Source organism: Chiloscyllium punctatum, chromosome 6 (assembly GCF_047496795.1).
Source record: "Chiloscyllium punctatum isolate Juve2018m chromosome 6, sChiPun1.3, whole genome shotgun sequence".
NCBI lineage: Eukaryota > Metazoa > Chordata > Chondrichthyes > Orectolobiformes > Hemiscylliidae > Chiloscyllium > Chiloscyllium punctatum.
Genome location: NC_092744.1, coordinates 15,184,453 through 15,201,503, shown reverse-complemented (window position 1 = coordinate 15,201,503; position 17,051 = coordinate 15,184,453). Strand labels below are relative to the sequence as shown.

Here is a 17,051-nt window from a genome sequence, read left to right as displayed (position 1 = left end):
GGCTGTTAACCTGGTCCAATCAGGAAACTCCTATTTTATGAGGTCCAACCTGCTGACCTGGTTCCAATCGCTATATGGCAAAAGGCAAATAAAGGTTCAAATGGGGTTTTTTAAAACAAAGAGTTTAAAACGGAGGTGGTGATAGGAAAAGCAAACAGTCCACAGCATAGGTACGACATAACTTAAATTCAGAGAATGTTTAACCAAACTTTCATATCCTGTTGTATATCAAAGTCATGGTTACTGGACTGAATGACTGCACTTCATTTTAGTACTCACTTCTGGTTAAAGGAAATGCTGAACACCACAAAATGACCAAGGATGTCATGAGGATATAAAAGATTATTGCTCAGACATCTGGTCGAGTATCGCTGGAGTTCCATTCTGATCACGGGCTCAGAGGAATATTTGGTACAATCAGGTTGGTGATTTTTTTTTTCTAAAATGAAAACAGAAGGCACAGGAGAAACTCTAAGTCTGGCAGTGTCTACAGAGAAAGAGGGAGACAAAGTGTTAATGTTTCTTGTCCAAAATGACTCATCTGATGAACTGCAGTAGGAGAGAAGAAATCTTCAAGGAGACTCGTATTGAACCTGAAATAGTAACTCAGTCTCTCTCTCTGTCTCTCTCCACACATGGTGCCAAGTCTTACTGACTTTACCAGCAATTCAATGTTTAGTTCGGATTCCAGCACCCACAATATTTTGGTTTTATTGGTGGTGGTTTTATCTTTTGAATTTGAGGAATCGTGCTTCAGTTTAATTGAGACATTCAAGAGGCTACAGGATGACTATTTGGATAGAAATGAAGTGTGCACGGTGGGGGGGGGGGGGGGGGCAACGTCAAGAGTCAGGCACATGATATTAGCTCGAACAGCCAGTGCAGACATGACGGGCCGATTAGCCTCTTTCTACACCATGCAGCTCTGTAATTATACATGCTACAAATCTCAGTATCAAGTTGAGACTGGTTCATCCATCAACACTAGATCTTACTGGAAATATTTTCCATATCCAAACGAATCCGTTAAACAGGTTATAGCTAAGCCCTAATACGTTCAGCATAATCAGGAATCATCAGCACAGCTTTGTGAAATGGAAATTATATTTAAGCAATTTAGTAAAAATCTTTGAAGTAACATATGCTGTGGGTAAAGGAGAGCCTGTGGATGTTCAGTGCTTGGATTTACAGAAGTGTTTTACCCTCTGGAATAGGAGGGTAGCATATTAACATGGACAGAAGATTGCCAGGCTGGCATTAAACAGACAATATGATTATTTGGGTCTTTGGGCAAAAGATGATAAGTGTAGTTCCACAAGAGTCTGTACTGGATCGCAACTTTGGATCATTTACACCAAGACTAACAATTAAAAGTAATCATGATTTGGAGATGCCGGTGTTGGACTAGGGTGTACAAAGTTAAAAATCACACAATACCAGGTTAAGTCCAACAGGTTTAATTGGAAGCACAGTAGCTTTCGGAGCAACACTCCTTAATCAGGTGATAGTGGAGGGCTCGATCGTAACACAGAATTTATAGCAAAGATTTGCAGTGATGTAACTGAAATTATACATTGAAAAATTGATTATCTGTTTAGCCTTTCATCTGTTAGAATACAGTGATAGTTTCACTTCTTTCATGTGTAAATCACAAAACCTTTTTTTACATATTAAAGTTGCATTCTCGGGTTAGCTGTTAACAATGGTGATAGCTAGACAATATGTTGAAGGTATTAGCCCCCTGTGTTCTCTGTCTGTGCCATAATGTTAGATTGATTCTAATCTAAAAAGTGAGATAACAGAGTTTTACATAAATTCATGCAGTTTTTGAGCTCAGAGTTCTACATGAATGCATGCAGTTGTTGAGCAAAGTACAATGTAACTCTGCAAGTACAAATTCACTCCATAAAATGTGTGTGCATGTGGGTCTTTGTCTGTCTGCCTGGGGTGGGGTGTGTGTGTGTGTGTCCGTGTCCAAGTCCAAATCCACCTTGGAGGATGGTCACCCAAAAGGTCCGAGGCTGAATGTCCTGGACCACTTAAGTGTTCCCCAACTGGGAGGGAACCCTCCTCTCTGTGGACTTTGGGACAGGCAGCAGAGAAAAGTGGCTGAGCAGAGGCTGACAGCCAAGTTTGGTACCCATAGGGAGGGCCTCAACCAGGACCATGGGTTCATGTCACATTACAGGTGATCACCATTGCACTACACACACACACACCCTTATAGACACACACACTCCCACACGCACCCCCTCATAGACTTAAGACACTCTGCACTCACTACACACACATACACTTTCTCACACTCACAACCCACACCCCAGACAGACGCACACACACAAACAGACAAAGACCCACATGCACACATATATTTTGTGGGGTGAATTTGTACTTGCAGAGTTAGATTGCACTTTGCTCAACAACTGCATGCATTCATGTAGAACTCTGAGCTCAAAAACTGCATGAATTTATGTAAAACTCCGTTATCTCACTTTTTAGATTAGAATCAATCTAAACATCATGGCATAGACAGAGAACACAGGGGGCTAATACCCTCAACATATTGTCTAGCTATCACCATTGTTAACAGCTAACCCGAGAATGCAACTTTAATATGTAAAAAAAGGTTTTGTGATTTACACATGAAAGAAGTGAAACTATCACTGTATTCTAACAGATGAAAGGCTTAACAGACAATCAATTTTTCAATGTATAATTTCAGCTACATCACACTAAATTTTTGCTATAAATTCTGTGTTACGATCGAGCCCTCCACTATCACCTGATGAAGGAGCGTCGCTCCTTCCATTTAAACCTGTTGGACTATAACCTGGTGTTGTGTGATTTTTAAAAATTAAAAGTAAGGCATTGAGTACTGTTGTAAAACAAAGAGACCTAGAAGTTCAGGTACTTAGCTCTTTGAAGTTTGCATCACACATAGATAGGACTTGACTTCATTGCTCAGACCACTGAATATATGCGTTATGACATTATGTTGAGTTTGTGCAGGGCAGGGCATTAGTGAGATCTCTTCTGGAGTACTATGTCCAGTTCTGGTCGCCCTGCAATAGGAACGGTATTAATAAGCTGGAGAGAGTTCAGAAGAGATTTACCAGTATTGTGCTGGGAATTGAGTTTGAGTTATAAGGAGAGGCTGGGATTATTTTCCATGGGAGTGCAGTAGGTTGAGAGGTGACCTTATACAGGTTTATAAAATTGTGAGGGGTATATATACATATAATATATATATATATATATATATATATATAAAGGTGAATGGCAGGTGCCTTTTCCCTAAGGTTGGGGATTTCAAGACTAGGGGTCATATTTTTAAGGTGACAGGAGGAAGATTTAATAAAGACACGAGGGGCAATTGTTTTAAACAGAGAGTGGTTTGTGTGTGGAATGAACTTCCAGAGAAAGTGGTGAAGGCGGGTAAAGAAATTTAGGTAAGTAGGTAAATAAGAAATGTTTGGAGGGATATCGGTCAAGGGCAAGCAGGTGGGATTAGTCTAGTTTGGGATTAGGGTCAGCATGGACTGGTTAGAATGAAGGGTCTGTTTCTGCCCTGTATGACTCTGTAGAGACAATGAAGCAGCAGATGCTGGAATCCAAAGTAGACAAGCAGGAGGCTGGAGGAACACAGCAAGGCAGGCAGCATCAGGAGGTGGAGAAGTCAATGCTTCGGGTGGGAGTCGGGTCCTGAAGAAGGGTTACACCCAAAACGCCGACTTCTCCAGCTCCTGATGTTGCCTGGCTTGCTGTGTTTTTCCAGCCTCCTGCCTGTATGACTCCAAGGCTCAGAAGAAGGAAACATAGGGATGGTAAGATTAGATTAGTTTAGGTTCCCTACAGTATGGAAATAGGCCATTCAATCCAACAAGTCCACACCAACCCTTCAAAGAGTAACCCACCCAGACCCATTCCACTACATTTGCCCCAACTAACATACCTGACACTATGGGCAATTTAGTATGGCCAATTCACATAACCTGCACATCTTTGGACTGTGGGAGGAAACTGAAACACCTGGAGGAAACCCACACAGACACTGGGACAATGCGCAAACTCAATACAGTCACCTGAGGCAGGAATCAAACGCAGGCCCCTGGCGCAGTGCTAACCACTGAGCTAAATTCACAAGAGAGAGAGATAGGTAGGAAGGTATGTTGTGAAGATGATGGACATAAGTAAGGCAAGGGATGGGTAAAAACTCTGGCACATGGAGTTTACTGTGGGATGACATGAAATTGTTCATTTTGACAGGTGGAATGTAAAAGTACAGTATTATTTAAACAGAGAAAGACTGTGAAAATAAAAAGGTGGAGAGGGATTTAGGTGCTTTAATGAATGAGTCACACAAATGGTTGCGTGCGGGTGCAGCAAATAATCAAGCTGGCATTGGTAAGACCAGATCTTAAACACTGAGTGCAACATTGGCCCTCTAGGGATGTAGGGACATTGCAGTTAGTTCAGTGATCATTCACTGGATTGATATCCAAAATGATGGGACTGTCTTCCGATGAAAGGTAGGACAGGCTGGAGTTTAGAAGAGTGACTGAAGTGGATGCAATGTTGAATGATCTTGATAAGTGGAGCACGGAGCGGCTGCTACTCTTGTGGGGAGGGACCAGAATGAGGGGGGCAGAGTTTTAAAATTAGGGGTCACCAGTTTAGGGCAGTGGAGTGCTCTTTGATTCCACTGTCTGATGCAGAAGGATGAAGCGGTGAGGTCATCAAATATTTGCAGAGGTAGAGAAGAGTCTCGTTAGGAAGGGGAAATCAAAAGGTCAAGAATGTAGTGCTGAAAAAGCACAGCAGGTCAGGCAGCATCCGAGGAGCAGGAAAAATCGACGTTTCAGGCATAAGCCCTTCATCAGGAATGAGGCTGAAAAGCTTCAGGGCAGAGATGACGACTTGGGGTGGGTGCAGTGAGAGAGGAACTCACTAGGATCCTTGTAGAGAGAGGAGAACTCCTTCAAGGTAGGCATCTTAGAAGAGGCTTCACAGTAAGGTAACAATCAACTAGGAGAAAATGAGGACGGCAGCTGCTGGATTGATCAGAGTCGAGAGCGTGGTGATGAACAAGCACAGCAGGTCAGGCAGCATCCAAAGAGCAGGAAAATCGACATTTTGGGCATAAGCCCTTTATCAGGGGATGCGGGGGAAATCAACGTTTCAGACATAAGCACTCCTGATGAAGGGCTTATGCCCAAAACATCAATTCTCCAGCTCCTTGGATGCTGCCTGACCTGCTGTGCTTTTCCAGCACCACACTCTCGACACGGATCGCCAGCATCTGCAGCCCTCAATTTCTGCTGCGGGAATCAAAGGTGTTTGGGGGAGATGGCAACGGGGAATTTGGAACACAAACAGATCAGCCACAATCTTATTGAATGGTGGGGGTAGAGTGGAGGGGCCAAGTGATCATGGGTTCATTGGGTACTTCACCTTATTTGAAGATAATTTGACAACATTATATCCAAGTCCATCCGCTAAAGACAAACCCATCAAGGATACACCTAAACAATCGCTTTAACTGGGTCAGTATCACCTCACTCTGTTTAACTATTACTTGATCATTTGAGGGAATTCTCAGCGTAGCACAATTCTCAAACAGGTGAGAAATTTTATCGGGTCTCTGCGATGAAAGAAATCTTCCCTCTGGAGTTGTGTATTATTAGTTAACATTATAACAACAAGACATCCACTTCAGTTTCATGAATCACAATACAGACAGGAAGTCATGGGCTCAAGTTCCATTCCAGAGACTTAAGAACATTGCCTAGGCAGGCACTATTGCACAAAAATGTGGAAGTGAAAGGCACCAGATAAATGCAAGTCTAACTTTTGTGTCAACAAATTATATATTTCAAAAGCAGAAACTCAAGGAAAAAAGATTTAAGCCATGGATTAAAACAAATGCCATGAATCAAATTCAGTTGTTTAGTAAAACTGATGACCAGTTTTGGAAAATGACAAAAGCCCTCTTTTTGTGCATCCCTCAAACTGTGTCATAACATGGACAAGGAGGAGAGCGAGAGACAGAGAGAGAGAGAGAGAGAGACAGAGAGAGACACAGACACAGAGAGAGAGAGAGAGAGAGAGAGAGAGAGAGAGAGACAGAGAGAGAGAGAGACACAGACACAGAGAGAGAGAGAGAGAGAGAGAGAGAGAGAGAGAGAGAGAGAGAGAGAGAGAGAGAGAGAGAGAGAGAGGAAGAGGGAGAGAGGGAGAGGGAGAGAGAGACACACAAGAGAGAAAGAGAAAGAGAGAAAAAAATTAATCTTAGAATGCACTTAGGTATGGGAGCAAATCCTTTGTCAGAATTGAATGATAAGCATATTCCATTGTCAGGTCAATGAAACTAAAATAGGGTGGTGGAACAGGCAATTGATAAAATTCATATTTCCAGTTTTCATTTCAAATTTGCAGCCTTACTGATTTTAACAAAAACACCAACAAGTGTGTGTGTGTGCAGGCAGGGCGGGGGGGGGGGGGAAATTACAATCAAACCCAATAGAGTTCTTGTCACATGTTTGCTGTCATTCACTTACCCAAAATTAGTACATTTTGTGTAAAAAATGAAAAAAAATGCTGATGTTGTAAATGAGAAATTGAAACAGAAATTTCTGGAAAAAAAAGTCAGCAGGTCTAGCAGCATTTGTGGAAAGAAATCAGAGTTAACATTTCAGACTGAGTGACTCTTCCTCAGAACTGATGGTAGCTCGGAAATATCGGTTTATATGCATAAAACAGGGTGGGGGAGGGGTTATGGAGTAAGCAATAGTCAGTGGGGTCAAGCTCAGAGAGAGAAGAACAGTTGGATAGACAAAGGAGTAGATAACAATCTGGCTAGGAGGAGGAACTGCTCTTAATAGGGACTGTGATGTGGAGGTGCCAGGGGTGGACAAAATCAGAAGTCACACGACATCAGATTATAGTCCGACATATTATTATTTGAAATCACAAGCTTTGCTCCTTCATCAGGTGAAGTGCAGGGTTGTGTGCAATAGACTGTCTAATAACAAGGCCTGGTGTGAGAGGGTACGGGTAAGGACATGGGAGAGCTCAAGTCTTAAAGTTGCTGAATTGATTTTATTGTCATGTGTACTGAGGCACAGTGAAAAGCTTTGTCTTGAGAGCAATTCAGGCAGGTCACACAGAGCTAAGTAGCAAAGATAAGTAAATAATAGGTAAACAGCAGCAAAAACAAAAACACAGGTACAGGCGAATGCTGAGGGTTTATGAGACCATTCAGTATTCTAACAACAGTAGGGTAGAAACTGTTTTCGAAACTGGTGTGTGTTCAGGCTTCTGTACCTTCTCTCTGATGGTCGAGGTTGTAGAAAAACATTGTCAGGCTGGGATGGATCTTTGAGAATGCTGGCGGCCTTTCCTTGACAGCGGGCCTGGGAGATGGGTTCTATAGATGGAAGGTCGGTCTTTGTGATTGTCTGGGCTGAGTTCACCACTCTCTGTAACCGTCTCCGATCTTGAATGGTACAGTTGCCATACCAGGTAGGGATACATCCAGACAGAAAGCTCTCGATGGCGCACCTATAAAAGTTGGCAAGGGTATTCACCATCATGCCGAATTTTCTCAGGTGCCTGAGGAAGAGGAGACGTTGTTGGGCCTTTGTAACCAGTGCGTCCACATGAAGAGTCTAAGAAAGCTTGTTGTGGATGACCACTCCCAGGAGCATCACACTCTCCACTTGTTCCACCTCTGTGCTGTTAACGTGTAAGGGGGCATGAGTAACATCCCACCAAAAATCAATAATGAGTTCCTTGGCTTTGCCAGCATTAAGACCTAGGTTATTCTGAGTGCACCATTTTTCCAGGTCTTCCACTTCCCATTTGTAGTCTGTTCATTGCCATCTGAGATTCGACTGACTATGGTGGTGTCATCAGCGAACTTGTAAATAGCATTCGTCTGGTATTTGGCAGCCCAGTCATGGGTATACAGTGAGTACTGTGTACGCACCACTCAGGGGAGCTCCAGTGTTGAGTGTTAATGAGGATGAAATTTCGTCCCCAATCTTCACTGATTGTGGCCTGGGGGTCAGGAAACTGAGGATCCAGTTGCGGAGAGTGGAGCATAGTCCAATCTCACTAAGTTTAGTAATCAGTCTTGAGGGGATAATAGTGTTGAAGGCTGAACTGTAGTCAATGAGTAGGATTCTTATATAGCTGTTGAATATTATTACAATTACGTACATAACTTATGCAATGTTTTTGAACTCCAAATGGCGTCCAGAAGGCAGCAAACTGGCCATTCAGCTCTTTCAGTCTGAGCAGATTGAGGCCTTGAGTCCACTTGTTTGTCCACTCCTCTTCAACTGCTTCACTAATGACCTTCCTCCATTAGGAGATTAGAATTGGGGATGCTCACTGGTGACTGTACAACGTTCAGCACCATTCACAACTTGTCACATGCCGAAATAGCCCACATTCATTGGCAGAAAGATAATATCTAGGCTTGGACTGACAAATAGAAAGTAACATTCACATGATACAAGTGCCAGGCAATGGTCATTGCCAACATAGAATGGCATTATCATCACTGAATACCCTCACAAACAACCCAGAGAGTCACAACTGACCAGAAACTGAACTTGACCAGTCACATAAATACTGAGGTGACAAAAGCAAGTCAGAAGCTAGGAATCCTGTAGTGAGTAACTCACCCTCCAGACTCCCCAAAGCTGGCCACCATCTACAAGGCATAAATCAGCAGTGTGAAGGAATACTCTCCATTTGCTGGATGACTCCAATTGTAATAACATTCAATCAGCTTGAAATATTCCAGCCACAAAGCAGCCCACTTCACTGGCACCCAACCCACCACCTTAAACATTCACTCCCTTTTTCACAGATGCGCAGCAGCAGCTGTATACACCATCTAGAAGATGCACGGCAGAGACTCAGCAAAGCTCCTCTGACAGCACCTTCCTAACCTTTGAGCTCTACCACTTAGAAAGGATAAAGGCAGCAAATGCACAGGAACATGACATTATACTTCATCTTCCAAATTAATATCCATTCACTGTCCTCTTCACAACTTACTCTTCTACTTACCTTTGTGCCATGACAAACGGATCAATTATACAGTCAGTCCTCTCATTGAATCCATTGATATAGATTGTAGCTCACTGAGCTCCAGCATGAACCCTGTGGCACCCCATTAGTCAGAGCTCGAGAACCCAAAAATGACCGAACTGATTAGATTAGATTCCCTACAGTGCAGAAATAGTGCACACCGACCCTCCGAAGAGTAACCCACCCAGACCTATTTCGCTCTGACTAATGCACTTATCACTATGGGCAAGTTAGCACAGCCAATTCACCTGACCTGCACATCTTTGGACTGTGGGAGGAAACCACAGGACCCAGAGGGAGAATGTGCAAACTCCACACAGACAGTCGCCAGAGGCTGGAATTGAACCTGGGACCCTGACGCTGTGAGGGACCAGTGCTAACCACTGAGCCTTGGTGCCACCCTACTCCGTGTTGTTGCTACTCTGTAACCAACCCTCTAACCTTACAAATATGCTACTTCCTCACTCTGAGCTCTTACTTTATGCAGCAGCCTTTGATGTACCATCTTTAAAGTTCCTTTTGGAAATCCAAGCACAGATTTACAGGTTCCTTATTATGCACATTATTTGTTACTACCTCAAAGAACTCTAATAAATTCATTCTCTTTCACAAAACAAAGGTGACTCTGCCTGATGTCATTAAGAGCTTCTATGTGCCCTGCTATAACCTCCTTAATAATAGCACTTGCCATTTTTTTTCTGCTGCAGGTATCACCACAATGGAAATGCCTTATCACGATTTGCTGTTATATTTCTAAATAGTGCCAACCATCAGTGTTGTTAAAATAATGTTTCTTCATGTTTGCATATTTTGCTTTTCAAGATGCATGTTATAGAAAACTGCTACACATCTTTCAAGAAAAGCAACACATTTGACCTTAATATTCAGATGCACTGATGGCTGACTCAACAACTAGCATTGATAATGTCACCGGGACAAATTCCTCTGGCAACACCTCTTGTCGGCTTTCTACGGAGGGGTTTGCTATATTTGCAATGGTTGCCTATGCGTTGATATGTACAGTGGGAATAATCCTCAACAGCCTGGCTTTCTGGGTGTACTTCTGTCACGTTCCCAACAGCAACAGCATCATCATCTACTTAAAGAACTTGGTCATAGCGGACTTCCTGCTGGTCCTGTCATTGCCAATAAAAATTGTCGGAGGTAACCAAGTGGGCTCAGCAGCCCTGAGGAAAATCTACTGCAACTTCACGTCGTGCATTTTCTACTTGAACCTGTACTCGAGCATTCTCTTCCTGGGATACATTGCAGCCACGAGATACTTGAAAATTGTGAAACCGCTCAAAACATACGCGTTTCACAAACTCAAGTCCGCAAAAATTATTGCTGGCATAACCTGGAGTGTGCTTCTCAGCCTTGGGTTTACATACATGCTGCTGACACTGAGAAAGTCACCCCAGAACAGTGCAAGCACCACAACGTGCTTGGACTTCAGAAAAGGTTCAGGGATTTACTGGCACGTATGCCTCCATGTGGGTGGCACTGTTCTGTTCCTCTGCGTGCTCACCGGGCTCTGCTTCTTTTACTTTCAAACAGCAAAACGTCTCGACAAATCCCCATCTCCAAGCTCACTCAAGAAGCAAACCAAGGCAAAGAACAACATCCTAATCCTTCTTGCCGTCTTCTTGGTGTGTTTTGTACCCTACCACGCTGCGAGGCTTCCTTACATTTTGAGTCAGATAAATGTCATCTCTGGATGCTTTTGGAAAAAGACACTCTACCACTTGAAAGAATCTGCTGTGGTTCTGTCAACGCTGAACGCCTGCTTTGATCCAGTGATCTACTTTCTGTTTTGCAAGGCTTTCAGGTCAAAGTTAGGCCTGGAAAAAAAGCCAAAGGACAACGATTCACACAATGATCTGTCTTTACACGCTAACACCACACATTCCGTACATGACCAGTCGAGCAGCGGCCATATTAAGGGTGCAAAAGAATCGAACATCAATCGTGCACAATCACCTTGAACCTGCCAATGCTCTTGATTATTCCAATTACTGAAGAAATAACTATATCTTTAAGAATTACTAAATGTTTGTTGAGAGTAGGAAAAACCAGGATATTGAATCTATAATGATATCTACTGCGAAAGTGCTTCAGAGCAGATGAATTATTTCTGAAGTCACATGTTTTCTCAGTAGGTGCAGACTCCTTGCATCTACACCCATGCTCCCCAGCTGATCATTTGGCCCAGATGTTATACATATATGGATGACCCCAACACTAGCTTCCACACTGTTCAGATCTAAATAGCTTCTGGCATTGTTTTAAATTTTCTGTCAAATGCTCATGACCCTCTGCAAACTGCCATTTCCAGTACACTGTGTCGAGACAAAATAAGAATTTGCTTCACAAAATGAAAGGGAGCTGGTGGTGAATGTATGTTCAAACGTCCGAAACTCTCTCACAATCCCACCATTGTTCCCCAAATCGGCAACAACTAATTGTCAAGGCTGAGAGAGACTGGATTCTAACTAACAATTCATGCACCAAGCCTCTTGCATCTCACTCTTACTCTGGTGGTAGAATTATAAACACACACACAAAAAAGATATCATCCTGATACCGAAACAAAAGTGATGAGCCGTTTCCTGGGTTGGCAGGGTCCTGCAATTTCAGTGAGGAAAATATTATCGGGGAATAGTGTACATATTCAGAAAAAAAAAGCAAAGAACCGTGGATGCTTGAAATCAGAAACAAAAACAGAAATTGCTGGAAAAATTCAGCAGGTCTGGCAGCATCTGTGGAAAGAAAGCAAAGTTAATGTTTCAGGTCCAGTGACATTCTTCAGAACATCGTATAGATGTTTAGTATGTTTGCAATAAGCAAAACAATTTTGGAGAACTTTACAATCAATCACATTCCTTCATCTGATTGTGATGAAGTGATTGAAGTGTTCTGATCAGGAAAATTCATGCTTTGCTGTGTTCACTGCTCGTGCCTGCGTAGCACTTAATGTTATCATGTTAGGAAAACATAGCAGCCTACTTCCTCAGTCTTGCCACATTAACTGGAATCAGACTTTTTTTTTAATCAATACTTGGAGAATAATAGACTATTGGTGGTCATTATGCTCATTAAAATAGTTGAAAAATTGCAAGAGAAATACAAAGATCGTAGAGAATTCTTTTGGTAATATTGAGTGCTTGCAGTTTTAACTGTTGTTTTGAACATTCACCAGACTCTGGTATCAATGTGATCTTGCACCGACAAGAGTTAGTTTCGAGGGTGAACAGGATAATCTTCTGCCTGAAGCAGTGTCCATTTCAAGGAAACACATACGCTCAAACTAAAACAGGAAGGAGCACTCCTTTGCGTAAACAACTGTTCATAAAGATATCAGCAACTTCCATCTGAATGTGAAATAAGAAGGAAAATGTTGCAATATTTGCTTGATAGTTCCAAAGTGACCAGTTACAGGAAATAAGTTAAACACAGTTAAAATATCAGTGTCTTTGAATCATATTTATTAATACATAAAGGAAGGGATTAGCACTTCAACACCTCCTTGTTACTTGCGCTTTGTCTCTTTGTTCACCAACACTCCCCAGACCCTTACCATTAGTTGTATTAAATCCTGCTCTGGTTTGCCTAACCAAAATGCAACACCTCACATTTATCTCAATTAAACTCCATCAGCCCATCTGATCAAAGTCCAATTGTATTCTGTGATAGCCTTCTTCACAGTCTGAGTTTGGTATCATCAACAAGCCTATTAGCCATTCGTTCCACATTCATAGCCAAATCCTTGAAATAAATTTTATATTTGAATGATCCCAAGGAAATATGACATTGGGCTCCCATTGGTTCTCCAACCAAGTGTGGGACATTGGTACAGCCACTTTTGGAATATTGCATGCAAGTTTGGTCTCCCTCCTGTAGGAAGGATGTTGTGAAATTAGAAAAAGGTTCAGAAAAGATTTACGAGGATGCTGCCAGGGTTGGAGGGTTTGAGCTGTCAGGAGCAGCTGAATAGGCTGGGGCTGTTTTCCCTGAAGCATCAGAGGCTGAGGAGTGACCTTTACAGAGGTTTGTAAAATCATAAATGGCATAGTTAGGGTAAATAGACAAGGTCTTTTCCCCAGGGTGGGGCAGTCCAAAACTAGAGGGAATAGGTTTATGGTGAGAGAGGAAAGATATAAAAGGGAATTTGAGGTAACCTTTTCATGCAGAGGATGGTGTGTGTATAGAATGAGCTGCCAGAGGAAGTGGTGGAGGCTGGGAAATTACAACATTTAAAAGGCATCTGGATGGGTATATGAATAGGAAGGGTTTAGAGGGATGTGGGCCAAGTGCTGGCCAATGGGCCTAGATTTATGTAGGACATCTGGTCAGCATGGACAAGTTGGAACAAAGGGTCTGTTTTCTGTGTTGTACATCTCCCGAAGAGTATGACTCAATGACAGCTTCTACCTTTAAGACAGCGAGTTCCATATCCTTACCACCTTCTGGATCAGTTTAGCACAGTTGGCTGGATGGTTGGTTTGTGATTCAGTGTGATGCCAAGATATGGGTTCAGTTCCCACACTGGCTCACCATGAAGGACTCTCCTCTCAAACTCTCCCCTGACCTGAGGCATAGGTAAGCCACCATCAGTCGACTCTCTCTACTGGAACAACAGTCATGTGGTCTAGTAAAACTATGAAGAGTTTACCTTTATCATCCTTTAGATGAAAATCTGTTAATCGTCCCTCCAATCCTTCTACCAATCATGAGGCACCAATCTCAGTGCTAAGGTAATTAGGTTAAAAACATAGATCCATAGAATCCCCATGGTGGGGAAGCAGGCCATTGGTCCATCGAGTCTACACCATACCTCCAAGGTGTAGGAGTACAGACCTACTTCACTCACCTATCTCTGTAATCCCATATTTCCTATGGCTAACCCACCTGGCCTACACATCCTTAGACACTACGGGCAATTTAGCATAGCCAGTCCACCTGAACTACACATCTTTGGACTGTGGGAGAAAACTGGAACACCCGGAGGAAGCCCATGGAGTTTGGCTTCTGTCTCTACTGGAAGTTCTGACATACAGGTGTGTCACAATGTCACGATTCACTGAAGTCCCTTTTCACAATGATTTTCCAACATGTTGGGGTGTAATATCTAAGGTCTGAACATTACCGAGAAGGTTATGTTCCCAGCTCATTCCTGAAGCACATGCCATGGTCAAACACTCCTGATCTACCATCATGTCTCTGGGTGCTCACTATTACTGGCTTCTATTGGCTCAGACTCAACAAGGTGCCTACCTCATCCTCCAACTTCTTTTCATGAAATGGAATGTGCTCTTTGTACTGAGTTATTCCTCTGTAGGGGTAATAAAAACTGATGTTCCAAAACAAGGACCCCATCATCTTCCTACCTTGTGCCAAGTGGAGACCGTTGGCATTACATTTACACCATGCTGGGGCACTGAATACAAGTTTAAGGCTAATTCCACATAAGTAGCCTAATCTCACCAAATCGCGAATTATCAAAAAGAACAAAATGTACAAAACACACAACTGCTCTGATGTACTCTGCACACTGTGGGTTCAATGATACAGGGATATGATAATCTGATTGGAGTGGAGACAGCTGTAGCCTGCTGTCTGTGAACAAAGCACTTGGAAAATGCAGCATGCCCCCATTCCACACTCTCCTGCAGATGTGCTTCAGACTGGGACCCACGGTCCTTTAACCATCACTCTACTCCCTGTTCAAGCTTTCCACATCCAATTAGCACCAGCTAGGCATGGCTCAATCACTCCCGGTTCCTTAAATCTGCAAAATCCCAGTCTGCTCCATTCCACTTGTTGTTTGGAACAGACACCAGATTCACACGAGTATTCTGCTTGGTTTTTAATTCAAGATAGTTCACCTTGCTATGCCACAGCAGGACACTTGTATTTCAGCATATCCAACTGCACCTAGCCTTTTCTGATAAGATGTCTTGATAAAGTGTGAACTGCAATTGGTTTCTATTTGAGTCCCTCAACCTTTTGCAATCAAGTCACATGGCAATTCTCTAAACCGAGGTGTTGATCAACCACGCCCTTTTATTTTTAGGGTGTTATGTCCAATCTTAAATTAAGAAGTGTTCATTTTCAACCAGTCAACCTGAAACGTTCTGCATTCATGACAATGTGTGACTGTCCACTGGGGGGTCCTGACTTCATTAGCGATGGCGATCGAGTGCCAGAATATGGAGTTTGCAGTATTCTGTTCTCAGAGCAGTTCAGTGAGTTCAATAGATTGTAGCCTACAGGAACTTCAATGAAGCACAACATGAAGAGTCACTGACAGCAACTCACACATTTTTACGTCAAGCTGCTGAGACTTGAACAGGGACGTTCACAACAAACTCGGGCAGCTCTGCCACCATCACTTCCCTAAAATCCAGCTGTGATCAAAGTAAGCAGTACAGCAGACGCAAGAGGCCTCCTCCTGTTCCCACGTCTGTGAAAAGATCTTAAAAATGTTTGAAGGGAGCATTATATTCTTGAAGTTAGGAGTCAGACATTAAACCACTGGTCTACTGCATTTTAGTAACCATTCAAAACCACCCTTCCATTGTTAGGAGTGAGTAAAGAGAACTGAACCAACTTTTTCCTTGTCCCACACCTCCAGTGTCCACAAAAGTGTTTGCTTTTAAAAAGGGAAGTGATTTTAACAATGTAGTAATAGAGTCATAGAGATGTACAGCAAAGAAACAGACCCTTCGGTCTAACTCTTCCATGATAACAAGATATCCCATCCCAATCTAGTCCCACCTGCCAGCACCCAGCCCATATCCCTCCAAACCCTTCCTATTCATATACCCATCCAGATGCCATCCTCTGGCAGCTCATTCCATGCATGCACCACCTTCTGTGCATGAAAAAGTTGCCCCTTGGGTATCTTTCATATCTTTCCTCTCTTACCCTGAACCTATCCCCTCTAGTTCTGGGCTCCCCCCACCCCAGGGAAGAGACTTTGTCTGTTTATCCTTTCCATGCCCCTCATGATTTTATAAACCTCTATACGGTCACCCTCTGACGCTCCAGGGAAAATAGCCCAGCCTGTTCAGCCTCTCCCTATAGCTCAAATCCTCCAACCCTGGCAACATCCTTGTAAATCTTTTCTGAACCCTTTCAAGTTTCACAACATCTTTCTGATAGGAAGGAGGCCAGAATTGCACGCAGTATTCCAAAAGTGACCTAACCAATATTCCGCAACATGACCTCCCAACTCTGACCAATAAAGGAAAGCATACCAAATGCCTCCTTCATTATCCTGTCTATCTGCAACTCCACTTTCAAGGAGCTATGAACCTGCACTCCAAGGTCTCTTTGTTCAGCAACACTCCCGAGGACCTTACCATTAAGTGTATAAGTCCTGCTAAGATTTGCTTTCCCAAAATGCAGCACCTCACGTTTATCTGAATTAAACTCCATCTGCCACTTCTCAGCCCATTGGCCCATCTGATCAAGATCCCATTGTAATCTGAAGTAATCTTCTTTGCTGTCCACTACACCTCCAATTTTGATGTCATCTGCAAACTTACTAACTATACCTCTTATGCTCATATACAAATCATTTACATAAATGATGAAAAGTAAGTATAAAATTGTATCGAATCCAGTATCAAATACCAGTCAGTCAGATTCCTTTGGTAACAAATAAATAACTAATTTATCGCAAACAAAACTTTCTCAGGTAAAGATGATTAACATAAAAATTAAATAGTGCAAATCTACGCAATTATCCTTCTTGATAGCTAACACACTTACAATCCTCCAAGTCTTGGGGGGGGGGAAAATGTACATACCTGTTTTTGCTTACACAGGGTGTTATGTGCCTGGAAAGTGCTGACAGGGGAGGTGGTAGAAACCATTCACAGATACGTGAACAGGCAGAGACTAGAGGGATATAGACCATGTGCAGGCAAATGGGATTAGTTTAA

General features: G+C 42.8%; 2 protein-coding genes across 5 annotated transcripts in view; one reads left to right on the top strand and one right to left on the bottom strand.

The window, feature by feature from the left end:
- LOC140478741 (mediator of RNA polymerase II transcription subunit 12-like protein) overlaps positions 1-17,051 on the bottom strand; it is a 609,926-nt gene that overhangs the window by 393,693 nt on the left and 199,182 nt on the right. The gene's annotated exons all lie outside the window — the stretch shown is intronic.
- LOC140478738 (P2Y purinoceptor 14-like) lies at positions 377-11,087 on the top strand. Its single transcript, XM_072572051.1, has 2 exons — positions 377-421; positions 9,925-11,087. The coding sequence occupies exon 2, from the start codon at positions 9,999-10,001 to the stop codon at positions 11,085-11,087; it is 1,089 nt and encodes a 362-aa protein (XP_072428152.1). The 5' UTR covers positions 377-421; positions 9,925-9,998.

Excerpts from the sequence above, each read along its gene's own strand:
- LOC140478738 (XM_072572051.1), top strand. The coding sequence starts at position 9,999 with ATGGCTGACTCAACAACTAGCATTGATAATGTCACCGGGACAAATTCC.